This window comes from Eretmochelys imbricata, chromosome 5 (genome assembly GCF_965152235.1).
Source record: "Eretmochelys imbricata isolate rEreImb1 chromosome 5, rEreImb1.hap1, whole genome shotgun sequence".
Classification (NCBI taxonomy): Eukaryota; Metazoa; Chordata; order Testudines; family Cheloniidae; genus Eretmochelys; species Eretmochelys imbricata.
In genome coordinates this window covers 828,366-851,201 of record NC_135576.1, presented here as the reverse complement: position 1 = coordinate 851,201, position 22,836 = coordinate 828,366, and the positions used below count along the sequence as shown (strand labels likewise).

The 22,836-nt window shown below is 58.6% G+C and overlaps 2 protein-coding genes across 3 annotated transcripts; one reads left to right on the top strand and one right to left on the bottom strand.

Moving 5' to 3' along the window:
- The first annotated feature begins 933 nt into the window (after window positions 1–933).
- Window positions 934–3,826, top strand: MSMP (microseminoprotein, prostate associated). Its single transcript, XM_077816943.1, has 3 exons — window positions 934–1,045; window positions 2,855–2,963; window positions 3,637–3,826. The coding sequence occupies exons 1-3, from the start codon at window positions 934–936 to the stop codon at window positions 3,824–3,826; spliced, it is 411 nt and encodes a 136-aa protein (XP_077673069.1).
- A 1,917-nt stretch (window positions 3,827–5,743) lies between these two features.
- On the bottom strand, window positions 5,744–22,124 carry RGP1 (RGP1 partner of RAB6A GEF complex). 2 transcript variants are annotated; one of them, XM_077816571.1, is made up of 9 exons: window positions 22,022–22,124; window positions 20,785–20,923; window positions 11,080–11,216; window positions 10,547–10,630; window positions 9,436–9,585; window positions 9,197–9,343; window positions 8,602–8,729; window positions 8,123–8,300; window positions 5,744–7,068 (listed from the first exon to the last, which is right to left on the bottom strand). In XM_077816571.1, the coding sequence occupies exons 2-9, from the start codon at window positions 20,898–20,900 to the stop codon at window positions 6,845–6,847; spliced, it is 1,164 nt and encodes a 387-aa protein (XP_077672697.1). In that variant the 5' UTR covers window positions 20,901–20,923; window positions 22,022–22,124; the 3' UTR covers window positions 5,744–6,844. The 2 variants fall into 2 exon arrangements, with proteins under 2 accessions (XP_077672697.1, XP_077672698.1); XM_077816572.1 differs by lacking the exon at window positions 22,022–22,124 and adding an exon at window positions 21,884–22,011.
- Window positions 22,125–22,836: the final 712 nt, after the last annotated feature.

The following is a 22,836-nucleotide window of genomic DNA, read 5'->3' as shown; positions in this document are numbered from 1 at the left end:
GAAGGCTCAGACAAGCTCTGAACTCCAACTCATGGGGGCTCATCCCTGATGGAACTCCAGAGAAATCCATTGGGTTTGCACCAGGTATTAATTCGACCCATTGTCTCTGTGGATGGCTGAAGTCATGGTGTGACTGTACTCATGGCCCCGGTTGTTGTTGGTAGCTGTAGTCACATTGGGTCTCGTGGGGGTTGTCGGTGTGCTGTCTGGTGACGGCTGTGTGTTTGCTTTGTTGCTTGGTAGTTTTGGTCCCGGGCTTTCTGCAGGGAATAGTAGCCAGGTTTGTGTGCAACTTCATCTTTTGACTGGGCGCTAGTTTCCTTGCTTTTGCACACGATGGACGCTTGACTGTCTTGGTTAATATCAGGAGACAAAGCCCAATTAGTTAGTGCTTTGCAGGAGCTGAAGGTTCTGGTCACTACAGAAACAAAACACCCCCTGAAATCTCACTGGTGGAGGTTTTCCGGGATGAGAGACAGCTCAACAGAACCGGGGAAGCTTCCTCAAAGGCCTCTTTCCCTTGACCCCCATCACTGCCAGCCCTCGTGGTTTGTCTCTGAGTGACCCTGCACATGGAGACCCAGAGAGGGTCCCTGCTCCATGACCTCTCTGCCAATCCTTGCACCCGCCAGGATTTCCAACTGGAGCCGGTTCTGGAGGGCATGAATCAGCTTTTCACAGCTTGTTAAAAATCTTGATCCTACCTCTTGTTTTCATGCCTTTCACATCAGGAAATGAGTTTTACAACTTTTCCAGTGGGGCACAGCTGGTGGCCAGGGTCATAAAGCTGAACTTTATAAATGTCTCCTGGTGGGACTGAGGGGAGACGTTCAGACAGGAGAGGGAGAGAGAAGGAGCAAAGCACAGAGACGGAGAGAGAGGAGCAGGGGGACTTCATCAGGATTAAGAAGGGTCCAAGCACAAACTGCTGCCATGGCCAGGAAGGGGCAGAAGCTTGCCTGTGCCTGGGGCAGGATCTGCCTGCTGGTCTCTTTCCTCCTCCAGCTCCAGGGGTCCCAGGCGAAATGTTATTTCCAGGCGCAAGGTAAGGCAGCCGCGGAGATTACAGCTGGGATGTGCAGGTGCTGGGAGAGGCCTTCAGCTTTTCCTTGGGGTTGTCAGGGCAGTGGGAGCTCCGGGCTCCCGGGCTGCAAAGCAATAAACAAATTGGGCTGAGCCTTGGGAGTGTGATTACGGGCCAGTGATGACTGAAAAGCAGCCCGTAGCCCACAGCATAGCTCCCCTGGGCTCTGGCTGAGAGCCGGCCTGCTGGGCCACGGCCTAGCTGCTGCCAAGAGCCGGGCCGTGGGCAAGGCACGCGGCCGAGGTAGCGAAGGGAAAGCGGAGGTCACCGTCCCTGCAGGCGAGCAGGAGTGCTGGGGCCGTGCCGAGGGGCACAGCCGCAGGTGGGCAGGAGTGACGCGTGTCTGCATCAGGTCCAGGCCTCATTGCGTCTCACAGCACAGGAGGACGTGGCACAGAGACTTGCCAAGAAGGCAAACAGGTGGAAACGTGTCTGCTCTCTGGCCCCAGCCACAGCTGCTGGGGCTTCTCTGCCTGGTGCTGGAGCCCAGGCATGAGTGTGGGGCGGGAGTTACTGGTTATCTTCAGCGGCACAGGGCTGGTGGAGTGGCCCTGGGGTCGCTCCCCCAGCCCCTTTCTCACATCGGGGGCAGGTGGGAGGCCCTGGGGTCATGCTCCCAGCTCCTTTCCCATATTGCGAAGCAGGCTGGGGGACCTGGGGTCACCCCCCCTTCTCACATCGGGGGCAGGTGGGGGGACCTGGAGTCGCTCCCCCAGCTCCTTTCCCATATTGCGGAGCAGGCTGGGGGACCTGGGGTCGCTCCCCCAGCCCCTTTCTCACATCGGGGACAGGTGGGGGGACCTGGGGTCACGCTCCCAGCTCCTTTCCCATATTGCAGAGCAGGCTGGGGGACCTGGGGTCACACCCCCACCCCCTTTCTCACATCGGGGGCAGGTGGGGGGACCTGGGATCACTCCCCCAGCCCCTTTCTCACACTGGGGGCAGGTGGGGGGCCCTGGGGTCACTCTCCCAGCTCCTTTCCCATATTGCGGAGCAGGCTGGGGGACCTGGGGTCGCTCCCCCACCCCCCTTCTCACATCAGGGGCAGGCAATGGGGCCCTGGGGTCACGCTCTCAGCCCTTCCTTTCCCATGGCAGAGAGAAGGCAGCAGGCCTGGGGGCCCCCTCTATTCGACATTGGTGAGGCCTCATCTGGAGTACTGTGTCCAGTTTTGGGCCCCACACTACAAGAAGGATGTGGATAAATTGGAGAGAGTCCAGCGAAGGGCAACAAAAATGATTAGGGGTCTAGAACACATGACTTATGAGGAGAGGCTGAGGGAGCTGGGATTGTTTAGCCTGCAGAAGAGAAGAATGAGGGGGGATTTGATAGCTGCTTTCAACTACCTGAAAGGGGGTTCCAAAGAGGATGGCTCTAGACTGTTCTCAATGGTACCAGATGACAGAGCGAGGAGTAATGGTCACAAGTTGCAGTGGGGGAGTTTTAGGTTGGATATTAGGAAAAACTTTTTCACTAAGAGGGTGGTGAAACACTGGAATGCGTTACCTAGGGAGGTGGTGGAATCTCCTTCCTTAGAAGTTTTTAAGGTCAGGCTTGACAAAGCCCTGGCTGGGATGATTTAACTGGGAATTGGTCCTGCTTCCAGCAGGGGGTTGGACTAGATGACCTTCAGGGGTCCCTTCCAACCCTGAGATTCTATGATTCTATGATCCCCAGCCTGTTCTCACATTGCAGAGCAGCTGGGGGGCCCTGGGTCATGCTCTGGGTGGGCAGGGTCATGTGCGCTCATTGGGGCCGGCTTCCTTGCAGCTCCCTGTCACTATGAAGGGAAGCAGTTCACCCTGGGGGAGTCCTGGCTCAGCACCACCTGCCTGCTCTGCACCTGCCTCCATCCCGTCGGCGTGGGCTGCTGTGAGATGTAAGTGGGGACGTGCCGGGGAGGGTGGCTGCTATGGTTCCATCTATTGTGGTTGCCCCAGGAGCCCCGGTCAGGGATCAGCCCCTGGTGGCGGGGGCCGTGCATGCGGAGCAAGCGCCAGCCTGTGCATGTGACAAGCAAACAGGCCACACTGCGGCGCAAGCCGGAGCGTCGGCACCCGGCACCCTGCCTGCGCAAGGGGCTGCAGGGCCGTGTGGGGGCTGGGGCCTACAGGGAACGGAAATGGCATCTCCCTTGTGCTGCCGTAGCTGCACCCCAAGCAGACAGCTGCACCCCACTTGCGCTGGGAGACAGAGGCGAGGAGGCCGGGGGAGGTAAGACCGGGGCACCGTGGGGCTGGGCTGTGCTCAGGGCTGGGGCAGTTCATGGAGGGGGCCGGGAGAAGTATCACTGGCACAGGAAATCCGGAGAGAGGCTGTCCTGTGGGGTAGCCGGGAGGCGCAGGAGCGGGGCTAGGCCGTGGCCAGGCCTGGGGGAGGGAAGCGGTTTCCATTTACCTTACAGGTGAGTCAGTGGAATGCACTAAGGAGCCACTTGGCCCGGCCTGTGATCCCTCCCGATGCCCCGTAGGGTCTGGGCTTTCCAGGCAGCTTCCCCGCTTCCTGCACGATGGCTGCAGACAAAGCACCCCTCTCCCTTCTCTCCTGTCCAGCACCCAGCACCCCATCGATTTTCCAGACTGGTGCATGGCCCACTACGACTCGCAGACCTGCCAGATTTCGGTGGTGCAGAAAGCCAACCCCAGCCTGCCTTGCGTCAACAGCCTGGAGCACGAGTGGGGCTCGGCCGGCACCCCGGAGCCAATGATCAACAAGGTGCTAGAGACGCGGCTGAGCAGGTAGAGGCGGGGACGTGCCGCCTCCACCCCGGCCCAGCGCGAACCGCCACCGCCCTGACGCGTCTCTTGCATGTTCCGTCCCTGCACCACGTCCCGTGGGACACCGCTGCAGCCGCCTTCCAGGGAAACCACTCGCCGCCCACTACTGGAATCACTAAGTTAATATTTGCAACCTAGCACTGCCTTGCCCCGGCTTTGCCTTTGCCTTCAGCTTCCTGAACCAAACCAGGGCTCCCCGCCGCGCCCCAGTGCATGCTCCACACACACGAAGGGAGGTCCCGGCAGAGACGGGGGAGAGGGGGGCGCTGGACGAGCCCCTTGCTCCCTTTTTCAAACCCCAGCCAAAACACCTCTGAGGAAGGCCTGGGAAGCAGGGGATGCTTGTCTGAGTGCCCTGGATCTGTGAGCTCAGCCAGTGCAATAGCCTCAATGCTCTGTGGGCACCAAGCAGAGCAAGGAGGAGTCCGCGATGCCTTCCTGGGGGCTGGGCTGGGCAGCCGAGCTGGGCTCCCTCCAGGCACACAGCCCTGCAGGGAGCAGCAGGCAGGCCGATTTCTGGCTGCTGAGGTGGTGGAGAGCTGCTTTTCTAATATCTCCCCGTAGAAAGGATCGAATTCGCACAGCACTGTGGCAGCCTCCGTCTCTCCCTGCATCACCTAGGAACTGCACCCTGGGCCTCCCCCTGCCGCAGGCCAGCAGCCCCAGTGCAGGGTAGTGACACAGGGCCAGCGAGTGCTGTGGAGGCCCGGGCCCTTTGCACGCACACACCCTGCTTGCAAAGTCACTGCACCTCCCCTGCCGGCCCCTTTGCCTTTTGGTGAAATGGGTGAGGCTCTGTCCTGCCGTTGAGGTGTGGGGGCAAAAGCCTCCTCTGGAACCACTGCAGCCCCTGCACCCACAGCTCCCTGGGGAGGAAGACGCCCGCCTGCACCACGTGCCGCCCCCCAGCCCTGGTGCAGGAGAGCTCAGCCCGGAGGCAGCCGTGTGCTGGGGGCACGGGGTGCCCTAGGCCATTCCTAGGAGAGGAGTCTGGCCCCTTGGGCGAGAGCGGGCAGATGGGAAGTGTGTGAGCCCAGGAGCCCTGCTGAGGCTCAGTGAGCTGAAGTGACCTGAGCGCCGGCTGTGAGCTGGCTGCCCCGGCAGCCTGGCCCGGCCAGCGCCACATCTATGCTGTGCAGAACCTTGTGCAGATGTTTCTGTTCTTGCAATAAAAGTCTGAATTAAATCCCACGAGGTCTCTGGTCAGTGACTGTCTGGGAGGGGACAGCTCCCAATAGCAGGAAAGGGCCCCATATCACACCCCTGCACGGAGCACACGCTGCACCTCCCACAAGGGGCAGGCCGGGCCACACGCAGCAGCATCGGGGCCGTTTGCTCAGAGCCAGGATGGGACGTGGCAGGAATGGCCTGTCGGACAGCAAGGAAGCACCCCACCACCAGGCAGGGGCAGTTACAGGGATCCGTCCCCCCAGCACAGGGCAGGGCTGGGGCAGTTACAGGGATCCCCTCCACACCTCCCCAAGGGCTGGGGCAGTTACAGGAATCCATCCCCCCAGGGAAGAGCTAGGGCTGCCAGAGGGACCCCTCCCTCAGCACAGGGCAGGGCTAGGGCAGTTACAGGAACCTCCCCCCACCCCAGGGCTGGGGCAGTTACAGGGATCCCCTCCACACCTCCCCAAGGGCTGGGGCAGTTACAGGAATCCATCCCCCCAGGGAAGAGCTAGGGCTGCCAGAGGGACCCCTCCCTCAGCACAGGGCAGGGCTGGGGCAGTTACAGGAACCTCCCCCCACCCCAGGGCTGGGGCAGTTACAGAGATCCATGCCCCGCAAAGGGCAGAGCTAGGGCTGTTACAGGGACCTCCCCCACCCCGTCCGGCGCAGAGCAGAGCCAGGGCTGCTGTAAGGACCTGTGAAGGCTGTGGGCTGGGCACTCAGGTGTTTATTCATTTGCACACCCAGAGCAGACAGCGGGGAGAGAACTCAGGAGCCTGGAGGGGTCGGGCCTGGCCCCTCTGCTGCCTGGCCCCGGTCAATCCCAGCACTTGGAGCACAGCGCTGGGTGCCCCAGGGCTTCAGCGAAGCTGCTGCCTGCCCTGATGGGCGGGGCTCTCCCCGGGTGCCGGTCGATGGGACCCAGTGCTGCCCGCACCTGGGGGCAGGGGGGTGTGACACGTCGCTCGGCTGCAGGGGGGATTTCACTGCCCGAGCGATGGAGTTACACTGACCTCGTTGCCTGGCCCGGCCCAGAAGCAGGGAGAGAAGAGGCACCACTCATCCGTCCTAGGGAGAGCAGGGCCAAGAACCCAGCCTCTGGGCCAGGATCTCCTTGCTCCCAGCCCAGGCGGGGCCCCTTGGTCTAAGGCCCTGGAGCAGCAGCGCCTGCCCCTGCCTCCGTGGGACCTGGCCTCTCCCTGGGGAAGCCAGCTACTTGCAGGAGCTCAGCTTGGGCGTGCAGGGCACCTGCCTCCCCTCTGCTGGGGTTGCCCCAGGCCGGGAGCTGACTCTACCAGAGGGGGCTGCAGTTCACATGCGGGATGGACACGCCTCAGGGCAGTCACAGGCTGGAGGGCTGTTGCTCCCAGCAAGGGCACTGGACATGTGTCAGCTGGAAATGGGGTCCTTCCCGTGGCGAGGAGGGGGGGAGATCCCAGCGGGAATGGACGTGGGCTTCCTAGGAGACTGGTGCGGGTAGTCACTGGAAGGGCGACCCTGGGCTGGGCACAAGGCCCAGGACTGGGGAGAAAGCAGCCAGGCCGCGCACTGCTAGTCATCCCCCTTACAGAGAGCACTGGGGTTCCTGTGCATGCCCAGGGGACCAGGAGCCTGGCTCCCGGCCCAGAGACGCAGCTCAGGAAGGAGAGGCCAGCTAGTGCTGGGCACAGAGTGTTGTCTCTCAAACAGGCAGGGCCGCCCAGCTGGCACAGGGCTTCCGAGTGGGCCTGTGCCCCACCGCCCGGCAGCTGCCATCCCTAGCAGGTGACGTGAATGGCACCCCAGGCTCCCACCTAGATCCTGCCCCAGCTCAGATAGTGATGGAGTTTGTGCTGGAGAACTGGGACACATAGGAGGCCAGGACGGGATTGGTCGGCAGGACTTTGATGGGCAGGTCCCAGCTGAAGGTATCCACTTCGATTTGCTCCACCCCAGTCCAGGTGATGGTTTCCGACGGGTTCTCAGGGACCGTGTGGGCCTCCCCTGAGTCCCGGGAGGTCACGAACTCAAAGTGCAGCCTCCACTTCAGAGACACTGTGGGTGAAAGGAGGGTCAGAGGCTGCGAGTGCGACGACACGTGGACGGCACGGCAGGGGGTCCCCGCTCAGCAGCCACATTAGCTCTGGCCAGCTTGGTGAAGGGGTCCCCCTTTCTAAGAGGGCAGTGTGACGAAGTGTGACTGTTCTTAATGTTTCCTCTGAATAGTGTGGGGGTGCCTCAGTTTCCCCTAGGCAGTGCTTAAGTATCTAGGGGGTGGGGTAAGGGTGTATGATCGTTGCAGAGCCCTAGAGGGCAGGTGTGTGCAGGGGTCTGGACACAGAGAATGGCCAACACCCTGTTTCCTGGCAACTGATGGCCTGGGCCCTTCCCCCCTGCAAGGTGAGAGCTAAAGTGTTGGAGAACAAAGGAATCAGGTGACCTCCTGACCCGGGAAAGGAACAAAGCCCAGGGGAAGAGGGGCTGGAGGGAGTTTCAGTTTGGGGCTGGCTGGGACATGGAGTGAAGGGCAGACGTGGTTGTCTGGCTCCCGGCCCCCCAAAATGGACCCAGCTGAGGGGTCCTGTTCTCTGCACCTGCAAGCTCTGTGTTAGACCATGTTCCTGTCGTCTAATAAACCTCTGTTTTACTGGCTGGCTGAGAGTCACATCTGACTGCGGAGTTGGGGGGCAGGACCCTCTGGCTTCCCCAGGACCCCGCCTGGGCGGATTCGCTGTGGGAAGCGCATGGAGGAGCGGAGGAGGCTGAATGCTCCGAGGTCAGACCCAGGAAGGGGGAAGCTGTGTGAGCTGTGTGTCCTGCAGACAGGCTGCTCACAGAGAAGAGACTGCCCCAGAGTCCTGACTGGCTTCATGGGGAGCAGTTCCAGAGCATCGTTCGGGGACTCCGTGACAGGCAGCAACCCCCCCAGCACCGGTACAGCTGTCTCCTCTCTGGCGCCTGTCTCTGACGGGGGTATGCCAGCACAGGGCAGGGCAGGAGTCTGAGCAGGCGTCTGAGCAGGCAGGGGCGGGAGCCTCTAGGGATGGCAGTGGGGCGATGCCAACCCCCCCCCGCCGTGAGCACGAGCAGCTCCCTTCCGGGCACTCACCGATATTGGTGGTGAAGCCGGGCGTGGAGCTCAGCGGGACGGGAAGGCTGAAGCTGCTCCTGGCTGTATGCAGACAGGATTCCTGGTGGCGGGCGTGTGTGCTGTAGGAGACGGGCTGCCCGCACCGCCGTTGGAACTCCTCCTGGATACTCTCCTCCGTCTGCAGGCTCACCGAGTACTGGGAGCGGGCACACACATGGGGGAGGGCGAAGCGCCCTGGCTTTCAGACACCGCTGCGCGATCCCAGCCGAGAGCTCGGCAGAAGGCTCTGAGGGGCCTAGCTCTGAACAGCTCGCAGCCCCCCCCAAACCAAACCCACCAGGAAGCCCGAGGCCGGACTCTGGACTGCCCAGAAGCGCCCAGAGCAGCCCAGTGTCTGCAGCACTGCTGCGAGCCCGCCCGCCCGCCCACGTGCACCCCTGGCCAGGCAGGGGACGGGCTGCCTGGCCGCGTGGCCGGGAAGCAGGCGCTGTGCTCACCTGCAGGCAGGGGATGTCCCCTTCCGAGAAGTTAAATGTCCCGAGGATGTCTTCTCCAATCCTATAGACAGTCTTAAAGATCCCGAACTTGCCCACCTTCCCCCGGGTGTTGCTGATGTTATACACGTCTGTGGAGAAAGGAGACGGGCAGATGAGCCAGGGCTGCTGCTACTCCCCGCCTGGAACAAAGCCCCAGCCCAAGAGCATGGCTGTGCCCCTGAAAGACTGGACTCCTGCCGAGGACAGCTCTCGGGGAGCATCGGGGACCCCTCAGCACACGCACTGTGCACGCTGGTCACAACAGGGCCCTGGCTGGCTATGGACCGAGATGCTTTGATCTGTTAGGGCCTTACACAGGCAGGGCAGCGTGGGGCAGCTGTCAGAACGTCAGGGCTCTAGACACGCAGCGAGGCTGCTGGATTGGCTGGTAAGAAAAATCTGCAGAGCCGCTGCTGAGGAATCCAGGGAGCTGGGAATGGGAGACGAATAGGCAGCAGTGCGCACGCCCGCTGGGGACAGGGCAGAGACCGCACAGACCAGGCACGAGCTGGAAGGGGCAGGGAGGGACGGTACGATCAGGTGGGGAACAACCTACGCAGGCTGCGCCGGGAGGTGGCTGCCATCAGCAGCTCCGTGGCCAGGTCCGCCAGCCGGGAGTCTTTCTTCACCCTCTCCTCCTCCTCCAGGAAGGGGTTTGAGGGGGCGACCACTTCGTCCTGGGGGAACTGATACTCTTTGAGCCCTGGGGAGAGAGTGCAGAAAGGGTCACAGCCTGGCAGTGGGCTGGGCATGCCCTGCCCTGCCCTGCCGGGAGAGTACCACAGCGGGCCTTACCGTGCAGCACCAGCACCCGGAAGGGCACCCGCAGCAGCTTGATGGGAGAGTTCACCCGCTGGCAGCCGATGGTCAGCTTGTACACATACTTCACTGACTGCCCCCGGAAGGAGGGCGGCCCGTCCACAGGCAGCGTCTCGCAGTACGAGTCTGAAACGAGGGGGGCAGGGCTCACTGTCCATGGGTCTTACAACGGAAAGAGTTGAGCAACCTTATCTGTGGGAGCCACTACCAGCTCGGCCTATACTCCACACAACACTTCCCTGTAGTCTCCCCTCAAGAACGCCTGAGCCTCACAAGCTTGAGGGAATTATCCTTACAGTGCCCCCACCTGGGACACAGAGATGTACTACCACCCCCGTTTCACAGATGGGGACCCGAGGCGTAGTGGGGTTCGATGAATTGGTGGTAATGTGGGACTTTAACTACCCAGACATCTGTGGGAAAAGTACCACAGCAAACCCCAACATTCCCAGGAAGCTCTTGGAATGCACTGGGGACAACTTTTTGTTTCAGAAAGTGGAGGGAGTAACCGGGGGACAGCTATTTTAGACTTCATTCTGACCAGCAGGGAGGAACTGGCTGTGAATCTGAAGGTGGAAGGCAACTGGGAGAAAGGGATCAGGACATTACAGATTTCATGATTCCAAGGAAAGGAAGGAGTGAGAGCAGCAGAATAAGGACAATAAATTTCGCAAAAGCTGACCTTAACAGACTCCGAGAACTGGTAGGTAAGGTCCAAGGGAAGAAAATCTAAGGGACTAAGGAGTTCAGGGCAACGGGCAGTTTCTCAAGGACACAATAGTAAATGCACAACTGCAAACTAGACCGGTGAGAAGGAAACGTAGGAGAATAGTAAGAGGCCAATATGGCTCCATCGGCAGTTCTTTAATGACCTGAAAATCAAAAAGGAATCCTACAGGAAGCGGAAGCCTGGATGTATTGCTAAGGAGGCATACAAAAGAACAGCACAAGCTTACAGGGACAAAATCAGGAAGGCTGAGGAACAAAATGAGTTACACCTAGCCAGGGAGATACACATAGCCAGGGAGATAAATGCGCCGTGAAACAAGCCCCCTCTCTCCCCGAGGGAAGAGAACACAGTCCTTACAGGATTTCGACTCTCCGGGATCCAGGCGCAAGTCACAAAAGAGAATCTTTGGGGGTGTGGACAGGATGCACTGACCCCGCTCTCCTGAAAGGTAAAGAACAATAATTGCTGCACAGGACCAGAGCACCAGGCGCAACCAGCCCAGTGTCCCCCCACCCCTGATACGTCCCTCCCAGACAGTGCTCAGTGCAGGAGGCATCCTTGCCCAACTGCCTGTCACCTGAGAGAGGCAACTGCTAGAGCATCTGATGTGCCCTGGAGCCGCAGGACTGACAGCTCCAAGAGCTTAATCCTAGCTGGGGTCACTGCTTTTCTGAATCTCACTGTTTGGGGCCGAAGGTGGGAAATAGGGATTCTCTGCCCTGCATCTCAGCATGCTACGGAGCAGCCCCCCAAGCTCTCTCAGTACCAGTCACTATTTTATCTCTTCTCAGTCTCTTACTCCAAGTCCCTGCTGCATCCCCTCACACGGGCACCCTTCCCCCGACACACACCCTGAGGCCCGGCATAACAGAGGCCAGGCCAGCACTCACCTCTGTTGGGGACAAACACTGTCTCGTTCTCAGCCTGCACATCGTGCTTGCTGTCATCCGAGGGAGGCAGCGCCACCCGGTTCTCGCTGGCATGAAACTGGCAATGAATCTGGGCGCTGGCCCATGCCAGCATCTCACTGGGTGCAGAGGAGAGACACAAGCAGTGAGACATAGCCCAGCAGACACCAAGTCAGGCAACGCACCCAGAGGGGAGGACACAAGGGGAATCACTCTGCTCCCCATGACATCACATGCCCCGGAACCCCACTTGCTGCACTTCTCCAGCTGCAGGTGCTGAGCCCAGGGTCAGGACAGCACCTAACGTATAAAACCTGGATGGTTAGGGAGATGCCCCTCCCCATGCCATAGGATTCTGCCACAGCTCTATCCAGCAGACCCCCAAACTGCAGCCCCCTTAGTCCAGGTGCTGCTACCTGGGAAATTCTTTATTAGACTTTGTCCTAACAGACAAAGAGCAACTGATCAAAGAACTAAAAGTTAATGGTAGCTTAGGTACAAGTCATCATGACTTGATCACATTTATAATGTGCAAGTAGAATAAAGTCCAGACCCATAATATATACACTTGGTCTTTTAACAGGGCCAATTTCACAAAGCTGAAAACAATTAGAAGCTAAATCAGCTATTGCGAATAATTGAATCAGAAAAAATTGAGTGGTAATTTGGGATCATTTAAGAACACCTTACTAGAGGCCCAAAAAGCTTTCCACAATTGAGGAAGACCACCACGCTGGTTAAAAAACTGACCTGGTTTAGAGAGGAAGTTAAGGACAGCTATAAAAAATTAAATAGTAATATATTACAAATGGAAGAAAGGGCAAGTTGATAGTAATGAATATAAATCAGAAAGTAGGAATTGTAGAAAATTGACAAGGGAAGCAAAGGGACACAGGGAGAAATCTATGGCTGTCAGAGTTAAGGACAATTATTAGGAACAAAAAGCTTCCTCACAACGGTATTGGTCCATTACTCGATGGAAATGTTAGTTATCAATTATACCACAGAAAAGGCAGACGTGTTCAATACATATTTCTGTTCTTTATTTGGGGTAAAAAAGATGATATAGTCTCATTGTATGAGCAAAAACAACGAGGAGTCCTTGTGGCACCTTAGAGATCAACACATTAATTTGGGCACAAGCTTTCGTGGGCTAGAACCCAATTCATCAGATGCATGGAGTGGAAAATATAGGAGCAAGTATAAATACATGAAAAGATGTGAATTGCCTTACCAAGTAGGAGGTCAGTCTAATGAGACAATTCAATTAACAGTAGGATACCAAGGGAGGAAAAATCACTTTTGTAGTGGTAATGAGGGTGGCCCATTTCAAACAGTTGACAAGAAGGTGTGAGTAACAGTAGGGGGAAATTAGTATGGGGGAAATTAAGTTTTGTAATGACCCAACCACTCCCAGTCTTTATTCAGGCCTAATTTGATAGTGTCCAGTTTTCAAATTAATTCCAGTTCTGCAGTTTCACGTTGGAGTCTGTTTTTAAAGTTTTTTTGTTGAAGAATTGCCACTTTTAGGTCTGTTATTGAGTGACCAGGGAGATTGAAGTGTTCTCCTACTGGTTTTTGGATGTTATAATTCCTCATGTCAGATTTGTGCCCATTTATTCTTTTGCGTAGAGACTGTCCGGTTTGGCCAATGTACATGGAAGAAGGGCATTGCTGGCACATGATGGCATACTACAACATTGTGATATTTTGTCTTATTTTGTATCCCTTTCTGAATAGTTCCTAATACTGTTAGCCCTTTTGGCTGCTGCTGCATGTACAGCTGAAGTTTTCAGAGACTATCCACGGTGACTCCAAGATCTCTTTCTTGAGAAGTAACAGCTAATTTAGACCCCATCATCATACACGTATAGTTGGGATTATGTTTTCCAATGTCTGTCACTTTGGCCTTATCAAAGCTGAATGTCATCTGCCATTTTGTTGCCCAGTCACCCAGTTTCATGAGATCTCCTCTAACTCTTTACAGTCAGCTTTGGACTTAACTATCTTGAATACTTTGAACTTACCAAGGTCCACGGTGGAGTCTTCATCACTGACAACGTTTAAATCAAGATGGGATGTTTTTCTAAAAGATCTGCTCTGGGAATTCCGTTGGCAAGATCTACAGCCCGCGCCGTGCAGGGGGTCGGGCCGGCCCTAGGGCCCGCGCCGTGCAGGGGGTCGGGCCAGTCCTAGGGCCCATGCCGGTCCTAGGGCCCAAGCCAGTCCTAGGGCCCGTGCTGTGCAGGGGGTCGGGCCGGTCCTAGGGCCCACGCCGTGCAGGGGGTCAGGCCGGTCCAAGGGCCCGCGCCGTGCAGGGGGTCGGGCCGGTCCTAGGGCCCACGCCGGTCCCAGGGCCCGCGCCGTGCAGGAGGTCGGGCCGGTCCCAGGGCCCGCGCCGTGCAGGGGGTCGGGCCGGTCCCAGGGCCCGCGCCGTGCAGGGGGTCGGGCCGGTCCCAGGGCCCGCGCCGTGCAGGGGGTCGGGCCGGTCCCAGGGCCCGCGCCGTGCAGGGGGTCGGGCCGGTCCCAGGGCCCGCGCCGTGCAGGGGGTCGGGCCGGTCCCAGGGCCCGCGCCGTGCAGGGGGTCGGGCCGGTCCCAGGGCCCGCGCCGTGCAGGGGGTCGGGCCGGTCCCAGGGCCCGCGCCGTGCAGGGGGTCGGGCCGGTCCCAGGGCCCGCGCCGTGCAGGGGGTCGGGCCGGTCCCAGGGCCCGCGCCGTGCAGGGGGTCGGGCCGGTCCCAGGGCCCGCGCCGTGCAGGGGGTCGGGCCGGTCCTAGGGCCCGCGCCGTGCAGGGGGTCGGGCCGGTCCTAGGGCCCGCGCCGTGCAGGGGGTCGGGCCGGTCCTAGGGCCCGCGCCGTGCAGGGGGTCGGGCCGGTCCTAGGGCCCGCGCCGTGCAGGGGGTCGGGCCGGTCCTAGGGCCTGCATTAGATGGGGTGGGGGGAGGGGTCAGACTGACTGACCACAGTTGTCCTTTCTGGCCTTGGAATCTAGGAATCTCAGTGGGGATACCGTGACCTGGGGACTTGCTCCCTCCCATGCTCAAAGCAGGCTGTAGATTCTGCCCGCCAGCTCTCACTGCAAGCCTGGCTCCAGGGTCAGCCTTCTGCAGAGGGCTGAGAGATGTGCAAAGCTCTCTATTTACTAGCAGTGCTCAGTAGTGCCTGGGACCCCAGACAGGATCAGAGCCCCGGTGTGCTGGGTGCTGCCCAGAGACAAAGTTAGTCAGCTATTGCCCTGAAGAGCTGGGAGCCAACTGGCTAGGCAGCAGTTCTGCAGAAAAGGACCTGGGATTACTGTGGTCGAGAAGCTGGATATGAGTCAGCAGGGTGCCCTCGTTGCCAAGAAGGCTAACAGCATATTGGGCTGCATTAGTAGGAGGATTGAAAGCAGATTGAGGGAAGTGATTATTCCCCTCTATTTGGCACCTGGTGAGGCCACACCTGGAGTATTGTATCCAGTTTTGGTCCCACCACTACAGAAAGGATGAAAACAAATTGGAGAGGGTCCAGCGGAGGGCAACGAAAATAATTAGGGGGCTGGGGCACATGACTTATGAGGAGAGGCTGAGGGAACTGGGCTTATTTAGTCTGCAGAAGAGAAGAGTGAGGAGGAGATTTGATTGCAGCCTTCAACTACCTGAAAGGGGGTTCCAAAGAGGATGGAGCTCGGCTGTTCTCAGTGGTGGCAGATGACAGAACAAGGAGCAATGGTCTCAAGTTGCAGTGGGGGAGGTCTAGGTTGGATATTAGGAAAAACTTTTTCACTAGGAGGGTGGTGAAGCACTGGAATGGGTTCCCTAGGGAGGTGGTGGAATCTACTTCCTTAGAGGTTTTTAAGACTTTGCTTGACAAAGCCCTGGCTGGGATGGTTTAGTTGGGGATTGGTCCTGCTTTGAGCAGGGGGTTGGACTAGATACTTCCTGAGGTCTCTTCCAATGCTAATCTTCTATGATACTATGATAACTGTAAGAGCTCACAGTGTAAACAGACGAGGCAGAGAGGAAGCATTATTATCCCCATCTGACGAAGGGGAACTGAGGCCAAGAGAGACGAAGTGACTTGCCCAGGGTCAGACAGGAAGTCTGTGTCAGAAACAGGAGTGCTCTCTAACGCCTTTGCTGACTGGTCAGGGGGGCAGTGCTCATGTACACTGCCGGGTGAACCACGGTTCTAGTCATTCTTAAGAGGCTGGTGATTGATACAAATCAAAAGGGACACATACAATATTGCGTTCTGAGGGGTGGCTTAGGACGACGGAGGAGCTCTACAAATGGACCCCTCTCTGCGCAGATTAAACGGAAGTTGGAGACAAATGCTCCAGCCTGCTGAACCCAGCTCTCCCGGGACTGACTCCAGGAGGGTCAGGCTAGACGCCCCTCTGTTATGGTACACATCAAGGCCAGGAGGCTGTGTCCGCCGGGAGGTGAACTCCCCCAGCCGGTTTCCGACCTGGACCAATACCAGGAAACCCCAAGATGCTGGATTCGGGAGACAGGTGCGTATCTCCATCAGGGATACCTCTGAAAGCTGCATCCACCCTTCTCAGTAATCCCTTCTGTGCACTTTGGGACTGATGGGGAAAACGGGGCCTTTTCTCTTGTGCTGCTGTGTGCTCTGAGCCCAGGCCGCCCCACCCAGTGCGTGTCACTAGTGCTCCCAAGAGCCTCCCCAGACGGCACGTCTGCAGCAGCACCGCGGGTGTCTCCTGCACTAGGGCTCAGGACAGGGAGACTCCCCAGGCGGGCCTCTGGGGACCGCGCTGGAGTGCAGGAAAGGACGGACCTTTATTCCTCGGCCCCAGTGATGCGGCAAGAGTGTGGTAACAAAGGGTGACACCTGGCTCACGTGACAGGGAGCAGCCGCTACGGATCCCAGGAGACGCTGTTACATCTTTTCTTTTTAAATTACACGGGAACCAAACGTAACACCAACGAAAGCGACATCTGCAAACGAGTTAGCCGACTAACACAGCTCCCAAATGCACGCCTCTGGGACCGAGGTCGAGATACTGACCCCCTGGCAGTAACGACCCCCCTGAACCTCTGAGGAGTTTGGAGCACATGGTCGTTTCTTGTTCTCAAAACACTCCCTTCCGCAGTGACCTGACAGGCTGCTGAGGTGGATCCGCCACCTGGGCCCGCTTTTCTGGCTGGCGGGGGCAAAAGCACAACCATTACGCTCAGTGCTTTGAGTAGCCTTACACAAGCATGGCCTGACTGAGTCAGACCAAGGGTCCATCTAGCCCAGTCTCCTGCCTGCCGACAGCGGCCAGTGCCAGGTGCCCCAGAAGGATGAACAGAACAGGTGATCACCAAGTGACCCATCCCCTGTCGCCCATTCCCAGCGTCTAGCAAACACAGCCCTAGAGCTGTCTTTGCTTAGAGTTAGATACCCTCCTTTGCTTTTGCACAACTGACTCTGGGGGAGAGTCTAAGCTCTGACACTCAGCTTTGGCATGGATGGTACAGCTGTTGCCTCAGCAGGCTGCTAGCCATTACCTCCTGAGTGTCTGACATTCTCTCCCACTTGCAATGGGGGTAACTGCCTTGCTTTGACATTTTATATCATAGTATTTCTTCTGTTTTAGTTGCTTGGCCCATTGCGCTTTGTAAGTACAGCAGAACCTCAGTGTTACAAACCCCAGAGCTAAGAACTCGCCAGTCAACCACACACCTCAATTGGAACTGGAAGTACATAATCAGACAGCAGCAGAGGAGAAAAAGAAAAAGAAAGAAAGAAGCAAATCCAGCCCAGTACTGTTAAATATAAACTACTAAAAAATAAAGGGAAAGTTCAAAAAAATATTTGACAAGCTAAGGAAACTGTTTCTATGTTTGTTTCCTTTATATTCAGATGGTTAAAAGCAGCATTTTCCTTCTGCACAGTCAAGTTTCAAAGTTGTATTAAGTCAATGTTCAGTTGTAAACTTTTGAAAGAACCAGAAGGTTTTGTCCTGAGTTACAAACATTTCAGAGTTACGAACAACCTCCATTCCCGAGGGGTTGTAACGCTGAGGCTCTGCTGGACTTGAGGGTGGCAGTCCTTGGCTCAAGATGCTTAGGAGATTCGGGAATTAAAGTTTCTATCCTTCTGTCCACAAGTCTCTAACTGGTGTGCTGGTGATGCTAACAAGCACTGCGAATGCTGTAAGAGTCTGCTAGGTATGGCTCCCTTGAATCAACAGAGCTTTTTACCTCTTAATCAAGGTCCTTGCCATCTGCACTAGCTTTCCTGCTGACCCAGCTGACTGTGCATAGCAGGGTCTTGGCATGGTGTACTTGAATTGCTCTATCAAGCAGAACAGCCACAATGAGCCATTTGTGAATCGTGAGCTGTTACTAAGTGGGAATGTTCTGTAACATTTTTATGAGTCCTATTTGTGCCTCAGCTTCGTTGTTCTGCATTGTTACCCTGTGGGTTGGGAGGGACTGTTTGCTCTCAGAGCAGGCTGGGAGACACAGCTGTGGGTATCACCAAGCTGTCTGGGCCCAGGCCCCACATCAATGGAGCATTTGAAAAGACAAAGGCAAATCCAGTCGCTGGGACATCGACACTTAGAGACTGAAGACCCAGAGGGATCGGGATTTCCCACCTCTCAGCAGGGAGGCTGAGCAGCATTCCCCAGCTGGAGAACAAAGGACTGGGGAGGTGTGAGATGGGGATCGGAGCTGGCAGCTGGGAGGAGCTGGGACTCTCACCTGGAGTCTGACCAAGGAGATCCAAGGAAATGGGTTCCCTACAGCTTGGCTGGGCTCTGGGCTGGCCAGACTGGAGGATGCTCTGGCAGCGCTGTGGGACTGTCACTGCAGGTGCTGGGCGAGGTACATTCATCCCCGAGGGGTGGACGAGTTTCCATCTGGGTCTGTCTCCGTGGGATTCAGTGAGTGGCGCTCATGGGCAAAGCAGGGGGCTGCAGGCCCAGAGGTCCAGTCTGACGAGGCAGTGAAGCCGAATGGCTCATAGGCGCCGACTCCGTGGATGCTCCGGGGCTGAAGCACCCATGGATAAAAATTGGTGGGTGCTTTGCACCCACCGGCAGCTCCCTGCCCCGCCTCAGCTCACCTCCGCCTCCGCTCCTCCTCCTCCCCTGAGTGCACCGCGCACCCGCTTTTCCCCCTAGCTCCCAGAACTTGCGCCGTGAAACAGCTGTTTCGCGCGGCAAGCGCTGGGAAGGAGTGGGGAGGAGGGGGAACGCGGTGCGCTCGGGAAGAGGCGGGGCCTGGGCAGGGATTTGGGGAAAGGGTCCAATAGGGGCAGGGACTTTGGGGAAGGGGTTGGAATGGGGGCAGGGCGGGGAAAGGGTGGAGTCAGGGCGGGGCCAGGGGTGCGTGAGCACCCACCGGCACCGGGGAAAGTTGGCGCCTATGGAATGGCTTACCCTGGAGGAAGAATGAGACCCTTAGGGGGTCCGGCACACTGAGGGGGCTCCTCTGAAAGACCGTTCCAAAGCTGGGGGTGTAGCACCGATCCTGTGGATCTGTGATATGAGCGATTCTCTCTTATTAATTCACCTGGCATCCCATGGTGAGCAAACTATGATTTCCCCTACATTACAGGTTGTACAGTACCAGCCCAATTTAGAGAAAACTGGAGTGGCAGTTCGCCATTAAGTGGCAATCTTTTTCCTAATTGCCTAGGAAATGGCCTAACCTGTTGCTCTGTTTAGATAAGCTATTACCAGCAGGACAGTGGGGTGGGAGGAGGTATTGTTTCATATTCTCTGTGTATATATAAAGTCTGCTGCAGTTTCCACGGTATGCATCTGATGAAGTGAGCTGTAGCTCACGAAAGCTCATGCTCAAATAAATTGGTTAGTCTCTAAGGTGCCACAAGGACTCCTTTTCTTTTTGCGAATCTTTTTCCTGCTTCATTCAGAGAGATTAGTGCCAGCCTTGGACCATAAGAACATAAAAATGGCCATACTGGGTCTAGGTGACCAGACAGCAAGTGTGAAAAATCGGGACGGGGGTGGGGGGTAATAGGAGCCTATATAAGAAAAAGACCCAAAACCGGGATTGTCCCTGTAAAATCCAGACATCTGGTCACCCTAACTGGGTCAGACCAAAGGTCCATCTAGCCCAGTATCCTGTCTTCCGACAGTGCCCAGTGCCAGGTGCCCCAGAGGGAATGAACAGAACAGGGAATCATCAAGTGATCCATCCCCTGTCGCCTATTCCCAGCATCTGGCAAACACAGGCTAGGGACACCATCTCTGCCCATCCTGGCTCATAGCCATTGCTAGACCTATCGTGCATGAACTTGTTTAGTTCTTTTTTGAACCCTGTTATAGTCTTGGACTTCACACCATCCTCTGGCAAGGAGTTCCACAGGTTGGCTGTGCGTTGTGTGAATACTTCCTTCTGTTTGTTTTTAATCTGCTGTCTGTTCATTTCAGTGGGTGACTCCTAGTTCGTGTGTTGTGAGGAGGAGTAAATAACACGTCCTTGTTTGCTTTCTCCACACCAGTCACAATTTTATAGATCTCTGTCATATCGCCCCTTAGTCGGGTCTTTTCCAAGCTGAAAAGTCCCAGTCTTATTAACCTTTCCTCGTATGGAAGCTGTTCCGTACCCCTCATCATTTTTGTTGCCCTTTTCTGTACTTGTTCCAATTCAGATACATCTTTTTTGAGATGGGGCGACCACACCCGCATGCAGTGTTCAAGGTACGGGCGCACCATGGATTTATACAGAGGCAACGTGATATTTTCAGTCTTATTCTCTCTCCCTTTCCGAACGACTCTCACCATTCCATCTGCTTCTCTGAATGCCGCTGCACACAAACAGCTGCCAGTGTTTTGGGTTTTTTTTTTTTTCAATTTGAGCATAGTTCTGCTGAGTTGTGCTTTCACCCTTGCTTTGGGGGAATCATCTTGCAGGAGGTCAGCCCCAAAACCACGAGCTTTCATCACCCAAGACTTCAGCCCTTTGTCAATCTCAGAGTATTTCAGAACAGGTGCTTCTGACAGTTTTTTCAACTGCCGAAGCTTTTCTCTCAACACTCGTGGCTGCGTCTCCAGGTGGAGCTCTGTGCGGATCATTGTACCTTGACAAATTTGGGGTGAATTTGCTCAGCAAAATTAACACGGCTGTGGGGCAGTTATGTACTTGCAAATTGTATGTGTCCAAGTGTCACCCCCTCCCTGGCCCTTCATCCACAGCTCCTCATGGTGGTGTGTGAGGTCTCTGGGGGCAGGACCCCGGCTGTATGTCTGTGCACTGCTCAGCACAAAGATGTCCTGATGCCAAGCGGAGCCCCTGGGTGCTCCGGTAAGTTACTATTCTCCTCTCAGTGACCCGGCCGTCCCGGTGGAACCAGTCCTTCAGGTTTAAAAGCCAGTTTAGCTCCCTTCTTTCCCTGTAACCTTGTGTGTCATTTCAATCACTCCAAACTGGGGGTGGGCAGGCCTCACCCCCAGAGACAGATCCTTTGCCTAGTTTATTCCCCTTGGCCAAACGGAGCTGACCCTGCAGGACTGGTCACTGACTAAGCAGGGGACAGGCAAGTCCCAGTTGGGTGCTGCCTGAGCAGAGGGGCCCCCTGGGGTGGGGAAGGCTGTGAAGTGACAAGGCCACAGCATCTCCCCCCCGCCCCCTTCTCCTCCCAGGACCCCGCCCTGGCCTCCACTCTGCTCCGGGGGCCGCCCAGGCTGGGACCCCATCCCCCTGGGGCTGGCGGGGGGCTGGTACCTGCTGGCGGAGGTGGAGGTGGCCGAGAGCGGGTTGGTGAAGACGATCCCACACTCCAGCATCTCCCCGGCCAGGAACACGGGCCCGCGGCTCAGCTGGGCCAGAACCTCGATCATGGCTCCGGCCGCGCCAGCTGCACCTGCAACCGCCCCAGACCCGGGTGAACCCACACGTCTGCCGGGGGGGACCCGAACCCCCGCGTCAGAGACAGCCCCCCCACCGCACCCCAGGGCAGCCCCAGACCCGGGTGAACCCACACGTCTGCCGGGGGGGAACCCGAACCCCCGCGTCAGAGACAGCCCCCCTCCACCGCGCCCCGACCCCCCCCCACCGCACCCCAGGGCAGCCCCAGACCCAGGTGAACCCGCACATCTGCCGGGGGGGACCCGAACCCCCGCGTCAGAGACACCCCCCCTCCACCGCGCCCCGGGACAGCCCCAGACCCGGGTGAACCCACACGTCTGCCGGGGGGAACCCGAACCCCCGCGTCAGAGACACCCCCCCCACCGCACCCCAGGGCAGCCCCAGACCCGGGTGAACCCGCACGTCTGCCGAGGGGGACCCGAACCCCCGCGTCAGAGACACCCCCCCCACCGCACCCCAGGGCAGCCCCAGACCCGGGTGAACCCGCACGTCTGCCGGGGGGGACCCGAACCCCCGCGTCAGAGACACCCCCCCCACCGCACCCCAGGGCAGCCCCAGACCCGGGTGAACCCGCACGTCTGCCGGGGGGAACCCGAACCCCCGCGTCAGAGACACCCCCCCTCCACCGCGCCCCCACCGCACCCCAGGGCAGCCCCAGACCGGGTGAACCCGCACGTCTGCCGGGGGGGACCCGAACCCCCGCGTCAGAGACACCCCCCCCACCGCAACCAGACCCCCCCCACCGCACCCCAGGGCAGCCCCAGACCCGGGTGAACCCACACGTCTGCCGGGGGGGGACCCGAACCCCCGCGTCAGAGACAGCCCCCCCACCGCGCCCCGGGCCAGCCCCAGACCGGGTGAACCCACACGTCTGCCGGGGGGGGACCCGAACCCCCACGTCAGAGACACCCCCCCCGCGCCCCGGGGGGACCCTGAGACCCGCCGAGACCCGAACCTCCGCGGGCAGCCGGGCTCGAACCCAGGCGTCCGGGGGGCCTTCGGCCAAGACGGCAGCCCGGGCTTCCTGCCGCGGGGCCTCCCCCGAGCCCCGCCCCGGCGGACGCGGGACCCCGCGCGGGCCCCGCTCACTCACCGGCGGGACACACGGACCCTCGGCAGCGCAGACAGCGACCCCGGCCCGCTCGGGAATCGTCGGCTCCGCTCGGAGAGGTTCGGGCTCCGCTCGGCTCCGTTCGGGAATCGTCGGCTCCGCTCGGAGAGGTTCGGCCTCCGCTCGGCTCCGTTCGGGAATCGTCGGCTCCGCTCGGAGAGGTTCGGGCTCCGCTCGGCTCCGTTCGGGAATCGTCGGCTCCGCTCGGAGAGGTTCGGGCTCCGCTCGGCTCCGTTCGGGAATCGTCGGCTCCGCTCGGAGAGGTTCGGGCCCCGCCATTCGGCCCCGCTCGGGAAGGTTCGGGCGCCGCTCGGCCGGGTTCGCGTTCCGGTCCCCGCTCCCCGCTCCCCCCGCCGGCCGAGCCGGTTGGGCTTCGGGCCGGTTTCCTCCCGAGTCCCGCCTTCCGGGGCCCGCAGAGCTCGCGCGGGGTGAGGCCGGCAGGTCAGCGGCGGGCGGGCGGGCGGACAGACGGACAGCCGTTGGGCGCGGGGGGTTTGCAGGCAGGCAGGCAGACGGACGGACAGACAGACAGGTACGGGGGGGAGGGGTGCAGGCGGACGGACAGGGACCGGGGGGGTAGGGGGTGTTTGCAGACAGACAGACAGGTACTGGGGGGAGGGGTGTTTGCAGGCAGACAGACAGACAGACAGGTACTGGGGGGAGGGGTGTTTGCAGACAGACAGACAGACGGACAGGTACCGGGGGGAGGGGGTGCAGACGGGCGGACAGGTACCGGGGGTGCAGGGGGTGTTTGCAGACAGACAGACGGGCGGACAGGGACCGGGGGAGCAGGGGGT

Bases quoted from the DNA above. Each gene is read 5' to 3' on its own strand.
- MSMP (XM_077816943.1), top strand. From the start codon at position 934: ATGGCCAGGAAGGGGCAGAAGCTTGCCTGTGCCTGGGGCAGGATCTGC. The intron at 1,046-2,854 runs GTAAGGCAGCCG...GCTTCCTTGCAG, and splicing joins ATGTTATTTCCAGGCGCAAG to CTCCCTGTCACTATGAAGGG. The intron at 2,964-3,636 runs GTAAGTGGGGAC...TCTCCTGTCCAG, and splicing joins GGCGTGGGCTGCTGTGAGAT to CACCCAGCACCCCATCGATT.
- RGP1 (XM_077816571.1), bottom strand. From the start codon at position 20,900: ATGATCGAGGTTCTGGCCCAGCTGAGCCGCGGGCCCGTGTTCCTGGCC. The intron at 8,730-9,196 runs GTAGGTTGTTCC...CTTTCTCCACAG, and splicing joins CACCTCCCGGCGCAGCCTGC to ACGTGTATAACATCAGCAAC. The intron at 7,069-8,122 runs GTGAGTGCCCGG...TTTCACCCACAG, and splicing joins CGGCTTCACCACCAATATCG to TGTCTCTGAAGTGGAGGCTG.